Here is a 14,861-nt window from a genome sequence, read left to right as displayed (position 1 = left end):
TAATCTGCAATGCTATAAAAGTTTGTTAATACGTACATGAATCTAAACAGCAACGGCGTCTACAAATTGCGTAAATTCAAATACTAAACCACATTCTTTTTCATCACTTGAAAATTTCCAAATAATGTTTGGTTTTATTAAATCCTAATACTAATTAATTGTAATTATATTTTCGTAAATTTTTTGTTTGGTGCTTAAGTGCAATTTTGAGGGTCTTGATGCTTTGTTGGAGCCAACGTTTTGCGTTTACATTCAGTGAAATTCGCTATGAGGGCATCAATTCACTTAATCCACTTAAACCCGCAAAAAAAAAAAAAAACAATTAAGGAAGGCTAAGTTCGGGTGTAACCGAACATTACACACTCAGCTGGGAGCTTTGGAGACAAAATAAAGGAAAATCACCATGTAGGAAAATGAACCTAGGGTAACCCTGGAATGTGTTTGTATGACATGTGTATCAAATGGAAGGTCTTAAAGAGTATTTTAAAAGGGAGTGGGCCATAGTTCTATAAGTGGACACCATTTCGGGATATCGCCATAAAGGTGGACCAGGGGTGACTCTAGAATGTGCTTGTACGATATGGGAATCAAATGAAAGGTGTTAATGAGTATTTTAAAAGGGAGTGGGCTTTAGTTCTAATGACGGACGCCTTTTCGAGATATCGCCATAAAGGTGGACCAGGGGTAACTCTAGAATTTGTTTGTACAATATGGGTATCAAATTAAAGGTATTAATGAGGGTTTTAAAAGGGAGTGGCCCTTAGTTGTATATGTGAAGGCGTTTTCGAGATATCAACCAAAATGTGGACCAGGGTGACCCGGAACATCATCTGTCGGGTACCGCTAATTTATTTATATATGTAATACAACGAACAGCATTACTGACAAGATTCCAAGGGCTTTTGATTGCGCCCTGCAGAAGTTTTTCATTTTATTCTACTTAATATGGAAGGTGTCACACCCATTATACAAAGTTTTTTCTAAAGTTATATTTTGCGTCAATAAACCAATCCAATCACCATGTTTCATCCCTTTTTTCATATTTGGTATAAAATTATAGCATTTTTTTCATTTTTCGTAATTTTCAATATCGAAAATATCGGATTTTGCCCATTTTTTATACCAAGATAAAATGAGTTCAGGTCAGTACCTACGTGAACTAAGTTTAGTAAAAATATATCGATTTTTTTTATCAATTTCCTTTAGCAATTACAATTGTGGTTTGTTGTTTTTACAACTACTTTAATCGGCATTTCAAATTTCTTGGTAAGTACTACATCATCATGATGCGGTGCATCATTATATTTTGTTTACAAAAAAAAAAAAAAAATGGATAAGCATGTTTTTATATCGACGTCATTGGCTTTGTCACGATTTATAGCCGACCAGCTTTGCGCCACAAAGTGCTTTTGTATTAATTAATTTTTACGGTCAGAAAAAAATCTAAACAAAATCGTTTTGTGGATGTATTTTCAATCGCTACCAAAGGTAATTAGAATTCTCAGAGAGTGTTAACTATTCTACCTTTTAATACTTTTCATGAAAATGAAATGGTATAATGAGTTTGTCACGAATCTCAAAATTGTAAGTCTTTAAAGGGAAGAGATAAACCCACCAATAAGTATACTGAAATGATCAGGATGACGAGCTGAGCTAAGTTAGCCATGTCCTTCGGTCTGTCTGTTTGAACGCAAGCTAGTTTCTTAGTTTTTGAGAAATCTTGATGAAATTTGATGAGCTGGTATATTTAAGTGTCCGATTAGACATTTGAACCGACCGGATCGGACCACTATAGCACATGGCCAACCGACTGTAACAACCGATTTTTTTTTTACTGATAGAATATTGAAAATTCACAGGATGTCAGAACGGTCATATACATAATATATATCCCATAAAACTGATTGTTTAGATTTTATAAATTTTCAAAAATTCTACACATTATTGATCAGCTCCATTCATCAAAGGTATCCTTCCATTCCTAAAGGTCTTTACTTCATTGGTCGCTTCATCAAGTCGCTTAGCACATTTGCGTTTACAAAATTTCGTTGATACCGCCAATCGCTCTGGCTTCAGTCTTATCGATATATTAAACAATTCGTTCGTTTTGTTGTTGTTCATCTATTTTGTTTGCTTATTGAGTGCCTCTTCAAATGCAAATGTACCATAATCACATTACATTATTGACTCGTTATTGATGTTTTTTAGCGCATAAAAGGACGTGTTTAATTTGAGCCATAATGTTAGCAAACAACAACAAATAATGTGTAGCCAATATAAAGGAAACAGAGAGAAAGATCAAAGAAATTATAATCGATTGAAAATTTGAAATTTTCATCGTTATTTATATTTTTATACTCAGCGTGCTCTGCACACAGAGTATATTAACTTTGATTGGATAACGGTTGGTTGTACAGGTATAAAGGAATCGAGATAGATATAGACTTCCATATATCAACATCACCAGTGTCGAAAAAAAATTTGATTGAGCCATGTCCGTCCGTCCGTCCGTCTGTCCGTTAACACGATAACTTGAGTAAATATTGAGATATCTTCACCAAATTTGGTGCACGCGCTTATCTGGACCCAGAATAGATTGGTATTGAAAATGAGCGAAAACGGATGATAACCACGCCCACTTTTTATATATATAACATATTCGAAAACACAAAAAACCTGATTATTTAGTAAATAATACACCTAGAATGTTGAAATTTGACGTGTGGACTGAAATTGAGACTCTTGATAAAAATTTGAAAAAATTGTTTATAATGGGCGTGGCACATCCCACTTGTGATAAAATCAATTTTACAAATATTATTAATCATAAATCAAACATCGTTAAACCTATCGTAACAAAATTTGGCAGAGAGGTTGCCTTTACTATAAGGAATGATTTGAAGAAAAATTTACGAAATCGGTTAAGGACCACGCCCACTTTTATATAAAAGATTTTTAAAAGCGTTGTGGACGAATAAAATAAGCTATATCTTTGCAAAAAAGAGCTTTATATCAATGGTATTTCATTTCCCAAGTGGATTTATAATAATAAATAGGAAAAAATTCAAAATTTTAAAAATGGGCGTTGAACCGCCCCTTTTATGACTAAGCAATTTTCTATGTTTCGGGAGCTATAACTCGAAGAAAAATTAACGGAGCGTAATAAAATTGTGTGCACATATTTTCCTTATAGCAGAAAATATTTCTAGTAAAAGTGGATGGGTTCGGTTAAAGACCACGGCAACTTAGATATAAGACAAGTTTAAAAGTTTTAAAAGGGTCGTAGACTAGAATAGTAAGCAATAACTTAGCAAAAAATTGTTTTGAATCAATGATATTTCACTTATCAGGTTTTATTGTAAGAGGAAATGGGGAGCCAATTTTTTTAAACGGGAGGTGCCACATGTTATGTAGAAAAGTAATGTATCTGAAATGAAATGTACAATTGAAGGTCACGCTGAGTATATAATGTTCGGTTACACCCGAACTTAGACACCTTTACTTGTTCAATATCATTATTTTGTGGTTTTTATTAATGTTCTTTTTCTAGTATATTGAAAAAAGTAAAAAAATGAAATAAATAGCGAAACGCAATATATTAAAATAAAATATTTGTTATGTTATTTGGTACATGAATCTATGAAAATATTACATGCAAATTTATTAAATATAAATCAATCAACAAACTCAATAATATTTGATCACGTACTTGAACAGCTGCTGCTCATCAATTTTAATTGCAAATGTTTTTATATTTGTTTTATGTATTTTCAGTTTTCCCTTAGTTGCAATTTACTAGCATGTGATTTGAGCGTTTATATTTTCTGAAGTATTATATTTTTTTAATTACGCACACATTCGTGTATCAATTAAACTTAATTGCGCTTAAAAAATGTTAAATAATAAAAAAAAATTATATAAAGCCTTTTCAGCAGCAAATTTTAACTTAATTAAGGTTTATTAAATTTAGAGTATGGAGAAAGTTATGATTTTACAGTTAAGAGTAGATTTGACATTAGCGACATGTGACAGCAAATGGAAGTAAGGCAAGGCAAGGAAAGGAAAGGTTTGTTATAGGTATGTTGTCGACGAGTTATTGAAAACGAAAAGTTACAGATTGTTTTATCAAAAATTATTATTTGCAGTCGAAAGTTATCGATTTGCTTTTTTGCTCTTTCAGCACAAGAATTTCTTTTAAGACTTCTGATGATTAATCTAGTTGCCTCTTACATCTGCTAACTGAGGGAAATCTTAGATCGGCGACGTAACCCAGTGGTATCATATTTTTCAGTCACTACGTTTACATTTTTTGAGTTGAAATTTTTGTTCTTTTGTATTAATGAGGATAAGTTGTGCAGTACTGTAATACTCCCTAAGAATGATTTAAGTACTTTATGAGTATTTGAGCAAACGAGTACTTCACAACTGATCCTCATACGTATAAAAAATGTGGCCTAATTTACATTGTGATGTCCTTCGACAGGATCAGAAAAAAAATGGAGACTTGTTTCTAAAATTTTGATATTGGTTTGCCCGGGGCGTGAACCCAAGACCTTCGTTGTGTTAAGCGGAGCGCGCTACCACCATCACACGGCGGCCATAATACGTTTTTAGAAATAATTAAAATAAAATGTCAAATCGTTGCTTAGAAAGAATCGCCACGTGTAAATATGATGCCAAGGACGTCAGTTCAGTACCAGGATTTTCTATCCCAACCGCCAAAGCGAGTCCATACAGGGTGATGGCGAAGCGAAATCAACCAAATCGCCGTGCAGAAGAATGTCAAGCCGAAAAAAAATTTTCATTGATTTCGATTAACTGTCATGTTGTTGTAAAAGCGTTGTATGGAAAATCAAGGCGAATTCAGTACCAGGTGTTGTTATCCCAACAGCTGGCTTCTTCTTCTTGATTATTTTCCATACAGCGCCTTCTACTTTAATATGTCAGTTAAACGAAATCAATTAAAGTTTTCTTTTGACTTGACATTCTTCTGCATGGCGAATTGGTTGAAATCCACCACCAGGTATGGATTCACCTTGACGTAAAATAATCAAGAAAAAGCAACCGGCTGTTGGGATAACAACAACAATTACTGAATTCGCCTTGCCCATCAGTTGATTCAAATCGGGCACTTTCATAGACAACTATTTTTGTTAATACGTTGCAAACATGTTTCCGTCAATTGAATGTTAAACATTTTGTTTTATAAACGGTGAGTTGAGCCAACTGTCAAATGAAATAACTATCTTAAAATTGTAATGAAAAGGACTTCTAAAATTATTTTTACACTTTACGAAGAAGAGGAAACATTTTATTCATAACCAACACTTTAAAATGCCAAAAGAACTGCCACACAGACGAATAAATACGTTGGGCCATGGCGGAACGATACAAGGTGGCAGCATGGGACAGCTGATTATAAACTTTTTTATTTGATTTGATACATCAACTTTCGGCGCAGTACGATTTTGACATTAGCCCATAGAATTTACAAAAACAAAGTACATGGAATTTTTCTTTATGTTTATAGGTATGTGACCATGCTGCCACCTTGTATCGTTCCGCTATGCGTTGGGCAAATGTAGCAAAAATATTTCTGCTCAGTAATTTGACGAGAAAATTTCATGCGTTTAGATGAAGTAAATAAAAAAGACAGAAGATGTACGCTATCTGAAATGGTAGTGATGTATTTTGGACGGTCAGAAGAGGGTAACATTTTTACCCGCTTTAAAAAAATAGGAGTAGAAAAATAAATACCTTGCTACGAAAACCATTACAGAAATTGCTTTTTTCAGCATATCAGTGCCACCTAACGCCAATGCAAAATTGAATACAAAAGACCAGTGCGAGTTAACATTACTTTTAGGATCGTATAAAAATAAATAAATTCAATTTGGCCACTTTAACTGATCTCAATTTCAACTGAAACTTTCATTGAAAAACTGGATATAAAAGAAACATGTGTTATTCATATAAAGTCCATATGTACGTCAGTTATTTAGTTGAACTTTTCTGCCTTTGGCGGAACTTAAATGGGTATCGTGTTCGACGAAAAGTTTTACAGTCACACTTGGAAGTGATCGTGAGAGTCTTAAATGTGTTTCCGTCCCTTAAAATTCATTGATATGTTCATATGCTTTATTGATTTGTCATTGAGAGTCGGGATTAAAACATATGCTCTTCTAATATATAATAGCAAACTTAATCAGAAGATCCCTAAAAATTTTTGACAGTTGAATTCATGATGCATTACTAATGTTACCAAGTTATTCTTTACCAAAATATATCAGAGGATAGACCAGCCCAGCGGCATTCGGCCTAGAATGCTGATCCGAAGCGAGATGGATTCATATATTTTAAATTACAATCCTTAAGTGTAATACTATTTTCACACAGAAGGCTTATTGAATAATAAAGGCAGTTTTCTACATTAAGACGCTTATTGAGCTCAATCTTCCCTACAAAACTCGAATCTATTATTATTTCATTAGTAGCTAATCGAATGCCTAATGAAGTCAAAAGCTCTATGCAACTCTGTTCGCAGCGTTCCGCTTCCGTTTCCGCTTCTTAGTTTTTGGTGTGTTCAGTGCTTAAAAATGCCATTTGTCAAAGCAAATATCACTGTCTGCATGGCGGAACGATACAAGGTGGCCGCATCGAAAAGCTGATTGTAACCTTTTTTATTTGATTTGATACATCAACTACCGGCGCAGTTCGATTTTGACATTTGTCCATCGAATTTACAAGTACATGGAATTTTTTTTGTTTGTAAGTATGTCACCATGCTCCCACCTTGTATCGTTCCGCCATGATTGTCTGTCTCATCCTTCATACTAATCGAGCAGTTACTTCTGTGTGAAAGCAAAAAATTTACGATTTCATTAGCAGGTGAAATGAGATCATTAAGTTTCTGTGTGAAAACAGTATAAGATTCCTCTCATCTTAGTGTTTTTATTTTTAGGGCCAAACAGCAACAGTGAGTTACAATTTTTTGTATATTTAGAATACCATTGTTTAGGCGAAGTTTTTTCAAAATAAGGTGTAATACGAAAATTTTGGGGTTCTTGTAGGAATGAGAAAAATATTTTTCGAAAGTCTTCATTAGTACTGTACAGGGGAAGATCTTTGGTTGAATATGACGCGTCATGACGTGAATGCAAATATTTTGTTTTAACAAAGACCTGTTTAAATTTTTTTGGAACAAATCAAACAATGTCGAAGTATTAGTTTAGCACGGCCTTATTTATGGAAGCCAACACCAAAGATCCCTAATCGTTGAATTTCTGAAAGGTCCATCGATATTCACCTAATAGTTTATGTGAAAAAAGTACTAAAAGTGGCATATTTTACTACTGAAAAATGCAAACAACATTTTTTCGGGGACAACATTGATGAAAAATTTTCAGATAGCCGAATGAAAGAACAAAGAAGATTGTAGAGCGAGACAACTGACCACTTACTTTACCTGGTTATTCCACCATGGTGTATCCTAACTACTCAATGCTGCGTTCAGAAAGTTTTCACTCAACGACTGCCCAACATTTGTTTTTCATGAAAGCGCCCAATGCAAATTTTCTCTTGACTTGACAGGGCGGGTTCGTTCAACTCGCTTTGACATCACCTTGTATGGATTGTATGGTACGCAACTCCAAAAGAGAAGATCCCGATATATAGCAACAAACATTTTTGCTAATAGTCGTAAGTAACATTTGAAAATATGCATCCATTTAAGACTGAGCACTTTTTCTCATTTATCTAGGAACTTGGTATGAGTTAGTTATTGCTTTTTGGTTTGAAACTTCTCACATATAAAGGGATAGTATGGAAAATAAGGAAAACATTTTATTTATTTCCATTTCCCAGGCAACAACCCTCATTTTCATGGCGACTGCTATTTTCCATGCCGTTGCTGTTACGTCTGTTGTTACGCTGTTTATCAGTAAACATTGAACCAACAAACAACACTGACGAAAATATCAAAAGTTCAAATAAATAAAAAAATAGATAAAGTCATACAACGCCAATATAAGAAAGAAACATATTCAAAATTTTGAGTAAACGTTTTTCAAATTCATTTATTAAACAGTTTGTTTGACTAATTGAAAAAAGGAAATGTCGCGAGAGGATGATATACGAAATGCGGCTGCACGGCGGCGCAATTTATTATTTCTCACACAACGTTTTCTAGCCGATTATGGATTTTACCAAGCCGCCGAAGCATTGAAGAATGAAGCACGTTTGCCAGTCGAAGAATACGAGCTTTGCGACAACATCGACTTAGATGCAATTTATTTGGAATACGCCAGCTATTATCATTTGAAATTCGGCAAATATCCAAAAATACTGCGTAAGCTTAAGCCAACTGTAAGGGTGGAGGTGGATGCGAAACGCAAATCAAAGATAAAAAGTTGTTTAGCAGTTACAACGAATGCAGTTAATATGGACACACCACCAGCGGAACCGGTAACAGGGCTGGGAGACGTAGAATTGACTGTGCGCAAAGTGGAAACATTAAAGTTAAGCGGAAACGTGGCTGAAGGTGAGACAAACACAATAAGGACAATGTCGCTTGCTGGAGTTTCTTGTGCTGGTAGTGGCAAGGAAGAAGAACGCAGTGAAGCTCTCCAACGTTTAAAAGAGATCGAACATACCGCTAGTGCTGATGCATTGCTATGTCAACAAGACTGGCAGAATTTGGCAGATCTCGTGAAATCTACAATGATGCGTGATGAACTCAAACTTAGTTGGTCGGATATGTGCGGTAATGCGCATGCAGTTGAAATCATTAAAGAAGCGGTGCTTGTGCCACTCATGTTTCCACAACTTTTTTTGAATGGTTTGCGCCCATGGAAATCGGTATTGTTGCATGGCCCACCGGGTAGCGGAAAAACTTTACTAGCAAAAATTCTCTATGCCGAAACACGTCAAAAGGTAGCATTTTTTAACGTTACCAGCAGCATTGTGGTTTCCAAGTGGCGTGGTGAATCGGAAAAAATTATGCGCATACTCTTTCATATGGCCTACAAGCATGCGCCGTCGATCATCTTCTTCGATGAGATTGAGGGTTTAACGTCACGTCGTGATCGTCCTAGTGATCATGAATCGTCAAAACGTTTCAAAAATGAATTACTTCAATTACTGGATGGCATGGAACAGCAAACGGGTGGTGTTTTTGTATTGGCGAGCAGCAATTTACCTTGGGATATCGATGATGCGTTTCTGCGTCGTTTCGAAAAGAGAATTTTAGTTCAACTACCAAATGAGGTAGAACGCGCTTTACTTATCGATAAACAGTTGCCACTTATGGTAAGTAATGAACAAATGGAGGCATTGGTACGTATCTCCGAGCATTTTACGGGCGATGAAATTCGTTTGGCATGCAAAGAGATTGCTATGCAGTCGATAAGACGCGCAACTCGTGCGGGTAAGAGCGATGCGAAGCCAGCACAAGAAATATCGTTTTTAGAGGCTTTTCAACAGATCAAACCAATAAGTTTGCAATTAATGAAACGTCATCAACAATGGCAAGAGTTGCATGGGTCATAAGTGTGGATGAACGTGAAATTAGGATGGTGGGATAATCACATTTTTTTGTATTTGTTTACTTAAGAGCTAATAAAAAAATTTTGCGAAAGGTGTTTTTTATGCGATAAAATAAAGGGGGCACGTAATCGTGGTCTTGCATAAATTGAGTTACTTAATGATGGCGGGTTCTACGACTAAGAGAATACAACGTCTGGAAATCAATTAAATGTAGGTACGCGACGATATTAGATAACGTGGCAAAGGTGACTAAACGAGATCGTAACTGACCTATCGTCATACACCGACCATATCACACCGATGGCAGAGTTCCACATGAAGAGCTCCCTTCGATGGAGGATTGAGAGGAAGGTCTAAAGAGTAGTAAGGGTATTACAATCTACAGATACGGCTCGAAACTGGAAACGAGAACTGAAAATGGATTGTTCCCCACGCATATGCAGGTATATCCTACCGACTCAATGACTCGTGCATCATTGTCTTCCAGGCGGAGGCTTATGTCATATAGAGAGAGCAGCCAGACTGCTCCAGGACAGTACGGTCTCAAACGGCAATGTAACGATCTTTCCCGACAGCGGGTAGTCTTAACGGCATTAGCATCCATTAAGTTGGATATTGCGTGGAGGTGTGGAGCCTCGCTGGCGCCCATAAGCCATCTCAGTATCTCCCTTTGCTGGGTCCCTGGGCACAGAGATATTAAAGGGAATGTATTTGAAGATGAGATTATGGCAACGGAGTTGCCGTAGACCGACCCGGATAACTGCGTGGTCTTCTACTGGCATTGCTTAATTAGGAAAGTGTTATCGATGTTGATGGTCCTGTGCCGGATGCAGATCCGGTACGTTCCGGAAACAAACACCATAAAGGTACTACCCCAACTATCTCGGGAACGATTTGGTATGACCACACGAAAGCTTCTAGGCCATACCGCCCTCCCACCCCCTAGATCCATCAGGGGTTTGGAGTCGCCAGAGCCTCGGCTGTTAATGAAACAGGATTCGCCGCCGATATGTGAGGTTGACAATTGGGTTGGAGAAGTTATATATTGCGCTGGCAACCCCTTGAATCAATTTGGTATTTTAGTCGCCCCTTACGACAGGCATACCTACAGCGGGTATATTCTAAACCCCTAACCCACTTCTGATGAAACTAGCTTCGTTCTCAAGTTAAGCAAATCTGCAGTGAGAGTTCATACGGGTGTCAAGACAGGTCATTGCGCTATTGCAGACACTGCAGAAGTTGTCAAAATGATAAGGAAGAGAAATAGATTTGTCACTTTTTTGCTGATGTAAACAAGGCTCAGATTGGGCGCACGGATTTTCGACAGTCTAGCAGAGATTTTGAAGGTGGATATTTCGCACCTACTTAAGTTCAACAGAAAGTAAGTGGTTCGTTGAGAACTACTAGGTAGTAGTCTGGTTGAGCGAATGTGCTGCCACTTGGTACTCACTGAGGGCACTTACAATGTACAAAAAATTCTCGGACTGGAAGTGGGGGAGGTTCCCATGCAGGCGCTTTAAACCTCATCTAAACTACTCTTCCAGCCTCCCAGCTAAAGGAAAGCTCACTGGGACACTATTATTTTAGACCTTTGTGTTACTGCATACTCTAACGGTGAAGCTGGCTTTCAGTTATTTAGCGAATCTCTTCGTGAAAGTTCCTTCATAGAGTCGAATACGTCCCTACCGTCTTCGCAAATGCTAGAAATCTCAGTAAAAAGCAATTGAACGATTCCACCAAGTCGTCCTCCGCCAGGTCTTCCTCCACAGCTGGGGCTGTCATGTATATTAAGGGTCATTGCATAGAATCCCATTGGGCAATGTCCTGTTAGCACTGCAATAACCATCGACACATGAGCTTTTGTAAACCTTAACAGCTTTTCTAAGCACTTGGAGTCAACGACGGGATAGAAAAACCGCGACATTTCGCAAGGGGTGGTGTTCGGCCAGCGTTTGCTTGGCTGGCTCGAGGCCCATCCACCCAGAAGCAGATAGCAAGTGGTCTACGGAGTCACAAAGCCTTCACAAAGCACACACACTCAGTTCACCAGTACTAACCGATTTAAAAACCGAGCCTCACTATTGCTAGGAAAATCCTCATGCGCTGACATCCAGAAAATGTTTATCAAAAAATGGCTCGATGTCAATTAAAACGAGGTCAAGCGATCCCTCACTGCCCTCGACTTCAACACGTGGCAGAGCCTGGTGCTCGGATAACCGCCTGACTATCTGAGTAAATGCTAAGTTCCCTAGTATATTATACCATAGGTACAGCGGCATACCATCTACCGCATCTTCCACATCCTAACAACAAGCTCATGGCAGAAAACTACACCCAAACCCTCCAGTTCAGGGTGGATCTATTCATATACATATACATAGGCAACTCAATTAAAAATAAAGTGGTTACGAAACTGAAAATTTAGAGCACTGTGTCTCATTATGACATCAATATTTACATACCTGCCAGTAGTGCGACGTCGCGCGCCCGCTATAGTCATTCGTGATATATAACGCCGTACGCGTCCACTCGAACGTCGTTGTCCCGAAGCCGATCGCACACTATACTCCGTAGCGGTTGAGCTGCGTCTATCTGTTGGCATCACATCCGAACAAATCGATGATGATATAATCGACGTCGTAGAGCGCCGCTTGCCGCCAGTGAAGGTGCCACCACTTGATGACGTTGTGGTGGCCGATGAATCAGAACGTGAAAAAAGTGACGAACGTTTACTACGCGTACCCGGTGGACACACAGCCTCTTGTATATTACTATAGAACTCCTCAGTTTCACGATCATATGAATCAGGATCATGATCATCATCTGCTGCGTCTTCATCATGCGCATCGGTACCAGCGCCCTCATCATCCGTGCCTAGCGTATCGGTTGCAAGTGTTGCGGCGCGTCTTGGTGGAAAACGACGTGCGCCAGAAAAACTTCGTACAGCAGGTTGTAATTCACCATTTGTGCCAGCGCTCGTGCTTACGTCCCTATCACCACTATTGCGATTACTATCCGCCATTGAATCCGTTCGGGCTGTATTGTATATCTCACTGCTGGCAGTTTCATAATCGGTGGATGTGCGCGTACGTCCACTATGACTGCTACTAAATGAACGATAATGCGATGTGGAACTATGACTATCCGGTGAGGTGGGACGTGATTGAGTGATCAGCGTTTGCTGGTGCTGTAATATATGTTTTTGACGTTCGTGATGCTCTTGATGTGGCTTGTGATGTGAGCTGCGTCGTGGCGTGTGTGGTTGTGGTGTGTCGGGGTGTTCATTTTCATCGCTTTCGCCGCCACCAACGCTACCACTAAATGTAACTTCATGATATTTTATGGATTTGGAGGATTTGCGACGCGCTTGCTGTACCGAAGAACGTCGCGGTGTTTCATCTAAGTCATCTGTGACTGTTATTATTTTTGTGGCATCGTAAGTATCGTTTGTACTGATTGTGGGTGGTTGTTGTTCGCACGGCACTGTACTGCCGTTTTTGATTGTTGCTGTAGACAGCTTTGCGCTGGCTGTGTTGAGTGCTATTAATGTGGTTGTTGTTGTCGGCGTACCACTTGTTGTGGATGGGTGTGATTGTATGTTGGTAATTTTTCCCTCCGTCGTTGCTATCGAAGGTGATTGTTCTGTTGATGGTGGGAGTGTTATTGGTCGCGGCTGTCGCCTACGCCAAGGAAACGCGCGTATAAATGCAAAAAATATGACAAGTGTGGCGATCATTGCCGTTGGAGCATTTTTTAATCACTTAAAACCGTGTGAGTTTGTTTATTCTTTTTTTTTTTTTTTTTTATTTTCCTCTAATCTATAATCTATGTAATTTTTTTTTATGAAAGTTATTTGAATTGCACCACTGTTTACTGTCTGTTGGTTACTTGCTGTTGTTATAATGGTTTTTTAGAAATAGAGTCTCTAACATATTTAAGTCACTTAAGTCTGCCCACACTCGTCCAGGTTTTATTTTATTAATTTATTACTTTTTGCAATTAGTCTTCAAAGAAAAAAAAAATTCTCCGTGCGAATAGCATTTTTGTTCCATTAAAATAAACTATAGACTTTGAGCTTTGGATATCGTTTATATCGGTTCTCATACCAATTATTAACTAAAACTTAACTACTAATAGTTTTTTTGATGTGTAGATATCTTTGCTCGCGGTGAAGGGTGCGGTAAAAGCCGGACTTGTAGGTTTTTCCCATTCAAATGAGGACACTTAGATTCATTCAGAGACTGACGTTTTTTGTTGATACGAAGAGTACATACCAGATGATTTCATTATCGACGAGATATAGGCTCGATATATGTATATCGATCAAAAAGTTATCGATTTGCTAACGAAAAGTTATCGCTGTTTTATCAAAAAATTGTTGATTTGTTTACAAAAAAGCATGGATATATTATTGGAAAGTGATCGATTAAAAGCGGGAGTTTATCTTTCGAAAAGTTATCAAGAAACTGTTGACTTGTTATCGAAGTTTTACCAATTTGTTATCGGTGTGATACTAAAAAGATATCGGTATAATATCGAAACGTTATCGTTTCCTATAGAGTTAACTGTTCATTGTCAAACAGATGCCGATGAAAATTCGATGCAAAATTGATGACACATTTGTAACTCGTCGATAACAAGCCGATCAAAAACAAATAAGAAGCTGATGACTCGGCGATAAGGAGCCGACAAAGAAACCGATAACTCTACGTTAATAATTCGCTATCGATAAAGCCCTGATAATGGCACAACAACTTTTCGGCATCGGTTGTGACAGTGGTGGACACATAATTAGAAACATTTTATTTTTAAACACTATTCACAACTGCTTCTATCTTTAAATGTTTTGTTAATTTTCAATGCATGTTTCAAAATACAATCGATTATCGATAGTTTTGAAATTTTGTCTTGTCGAGGGTGCTCCTAATTTTCCCACATATAAAAGAAATTTTGTTCGTCTATTGTATTGAGGAAAATGAGCAACGCTTTCGTTCTCGAAAAAATTCTTAATACTCCTTATAACAAGTTGAAGATGGAAATTTTGTTATAAGTTTTGAACTTGAATTCTTTGTAAGTCAGAAAAAGAAAGCAATAAATTTTAATTGGAAATTAACAAAACACTTAAAGTTAAAAGCAGTTGTGAATACAGTCTAAATGTTTAGTAAGTCTTAGAACTGGACACAGTGTTCTAGCGTTACATGCCTTTAAATTAGGTCTAGGGATAGTAGTTGTAGGAAGTGCGAGTTGGAGGCCGTGCGCTTGCCAGGCTAAGACTCCAGCTATGAAGAGTGGCACAGCTGTCAGATCTAGAAGCCGCA

General features: G+C 37.7%; 2 protein-coding genes across 16 annotated transcripts in view; one reads left to right on the top strand and one right to left on the bottom strand.

Annotated features, from left to right (window-relative positions):
- The window catches only part of dnc (phosphodiesterase dunce), a 731,124-nt gene that overhangs the window by 167,678 nt on the left and 548,585 nt on the right, over positions 1–14,861 (bottom strand). For 6 of the 15 annotated variants that reach the window (XM_067784324.1, XM_067784320.1, XM_067784321.1 and 3 more), the window contains exon 2: positions 12,006–13,434. The exons of the other annotated variants lie outside the window; for them this stretch is intronic. In XM_067784324.1, coding sequence (XP_067640425.1) covers positions 12,006–13,279 — 1,274 coding nt within the window. In that variant the 5' untranslated portion in view covers positions 13,280–13,434. The remainder of the gene's footprint in view (positions 1–12,005; positions 13,435–14,861) is intronic. 15 annotated transcript variants of the gene reach the window in all.
- On the top strand, positions 8,113–9,546 carry LOC137248820 (katanin p60 ATPase-containing subunit A-like 2). Its single transcript, XM_067779718.1, has one exon. The coding sequence runs from the start codon at positions 8,113–8,115 to the stop codon at positions 9,544–9,546; it is 1,434 nt and encodes a 477-aa protein (XP_067635819.1).

This window comes from Eurosta solidaginis, chromosome 4, assembly GCF_040869045.1.
Source record: "Eurosta solidaginis isolate ZX-2024a chromosome 4, ASM4086904v1, whole genome shotgun sequence".
Lineage (NCBI taxonomy): Eukaryota > Metazoa > Arthropoda > Insecta > Diptera > Tephritidae > Eurosta > Eurosta solidaginis.
Note: the sequence above shows the minus strand (reverse complement) of the source record. Positions and strands in the feature narration are given on the sequence as shown.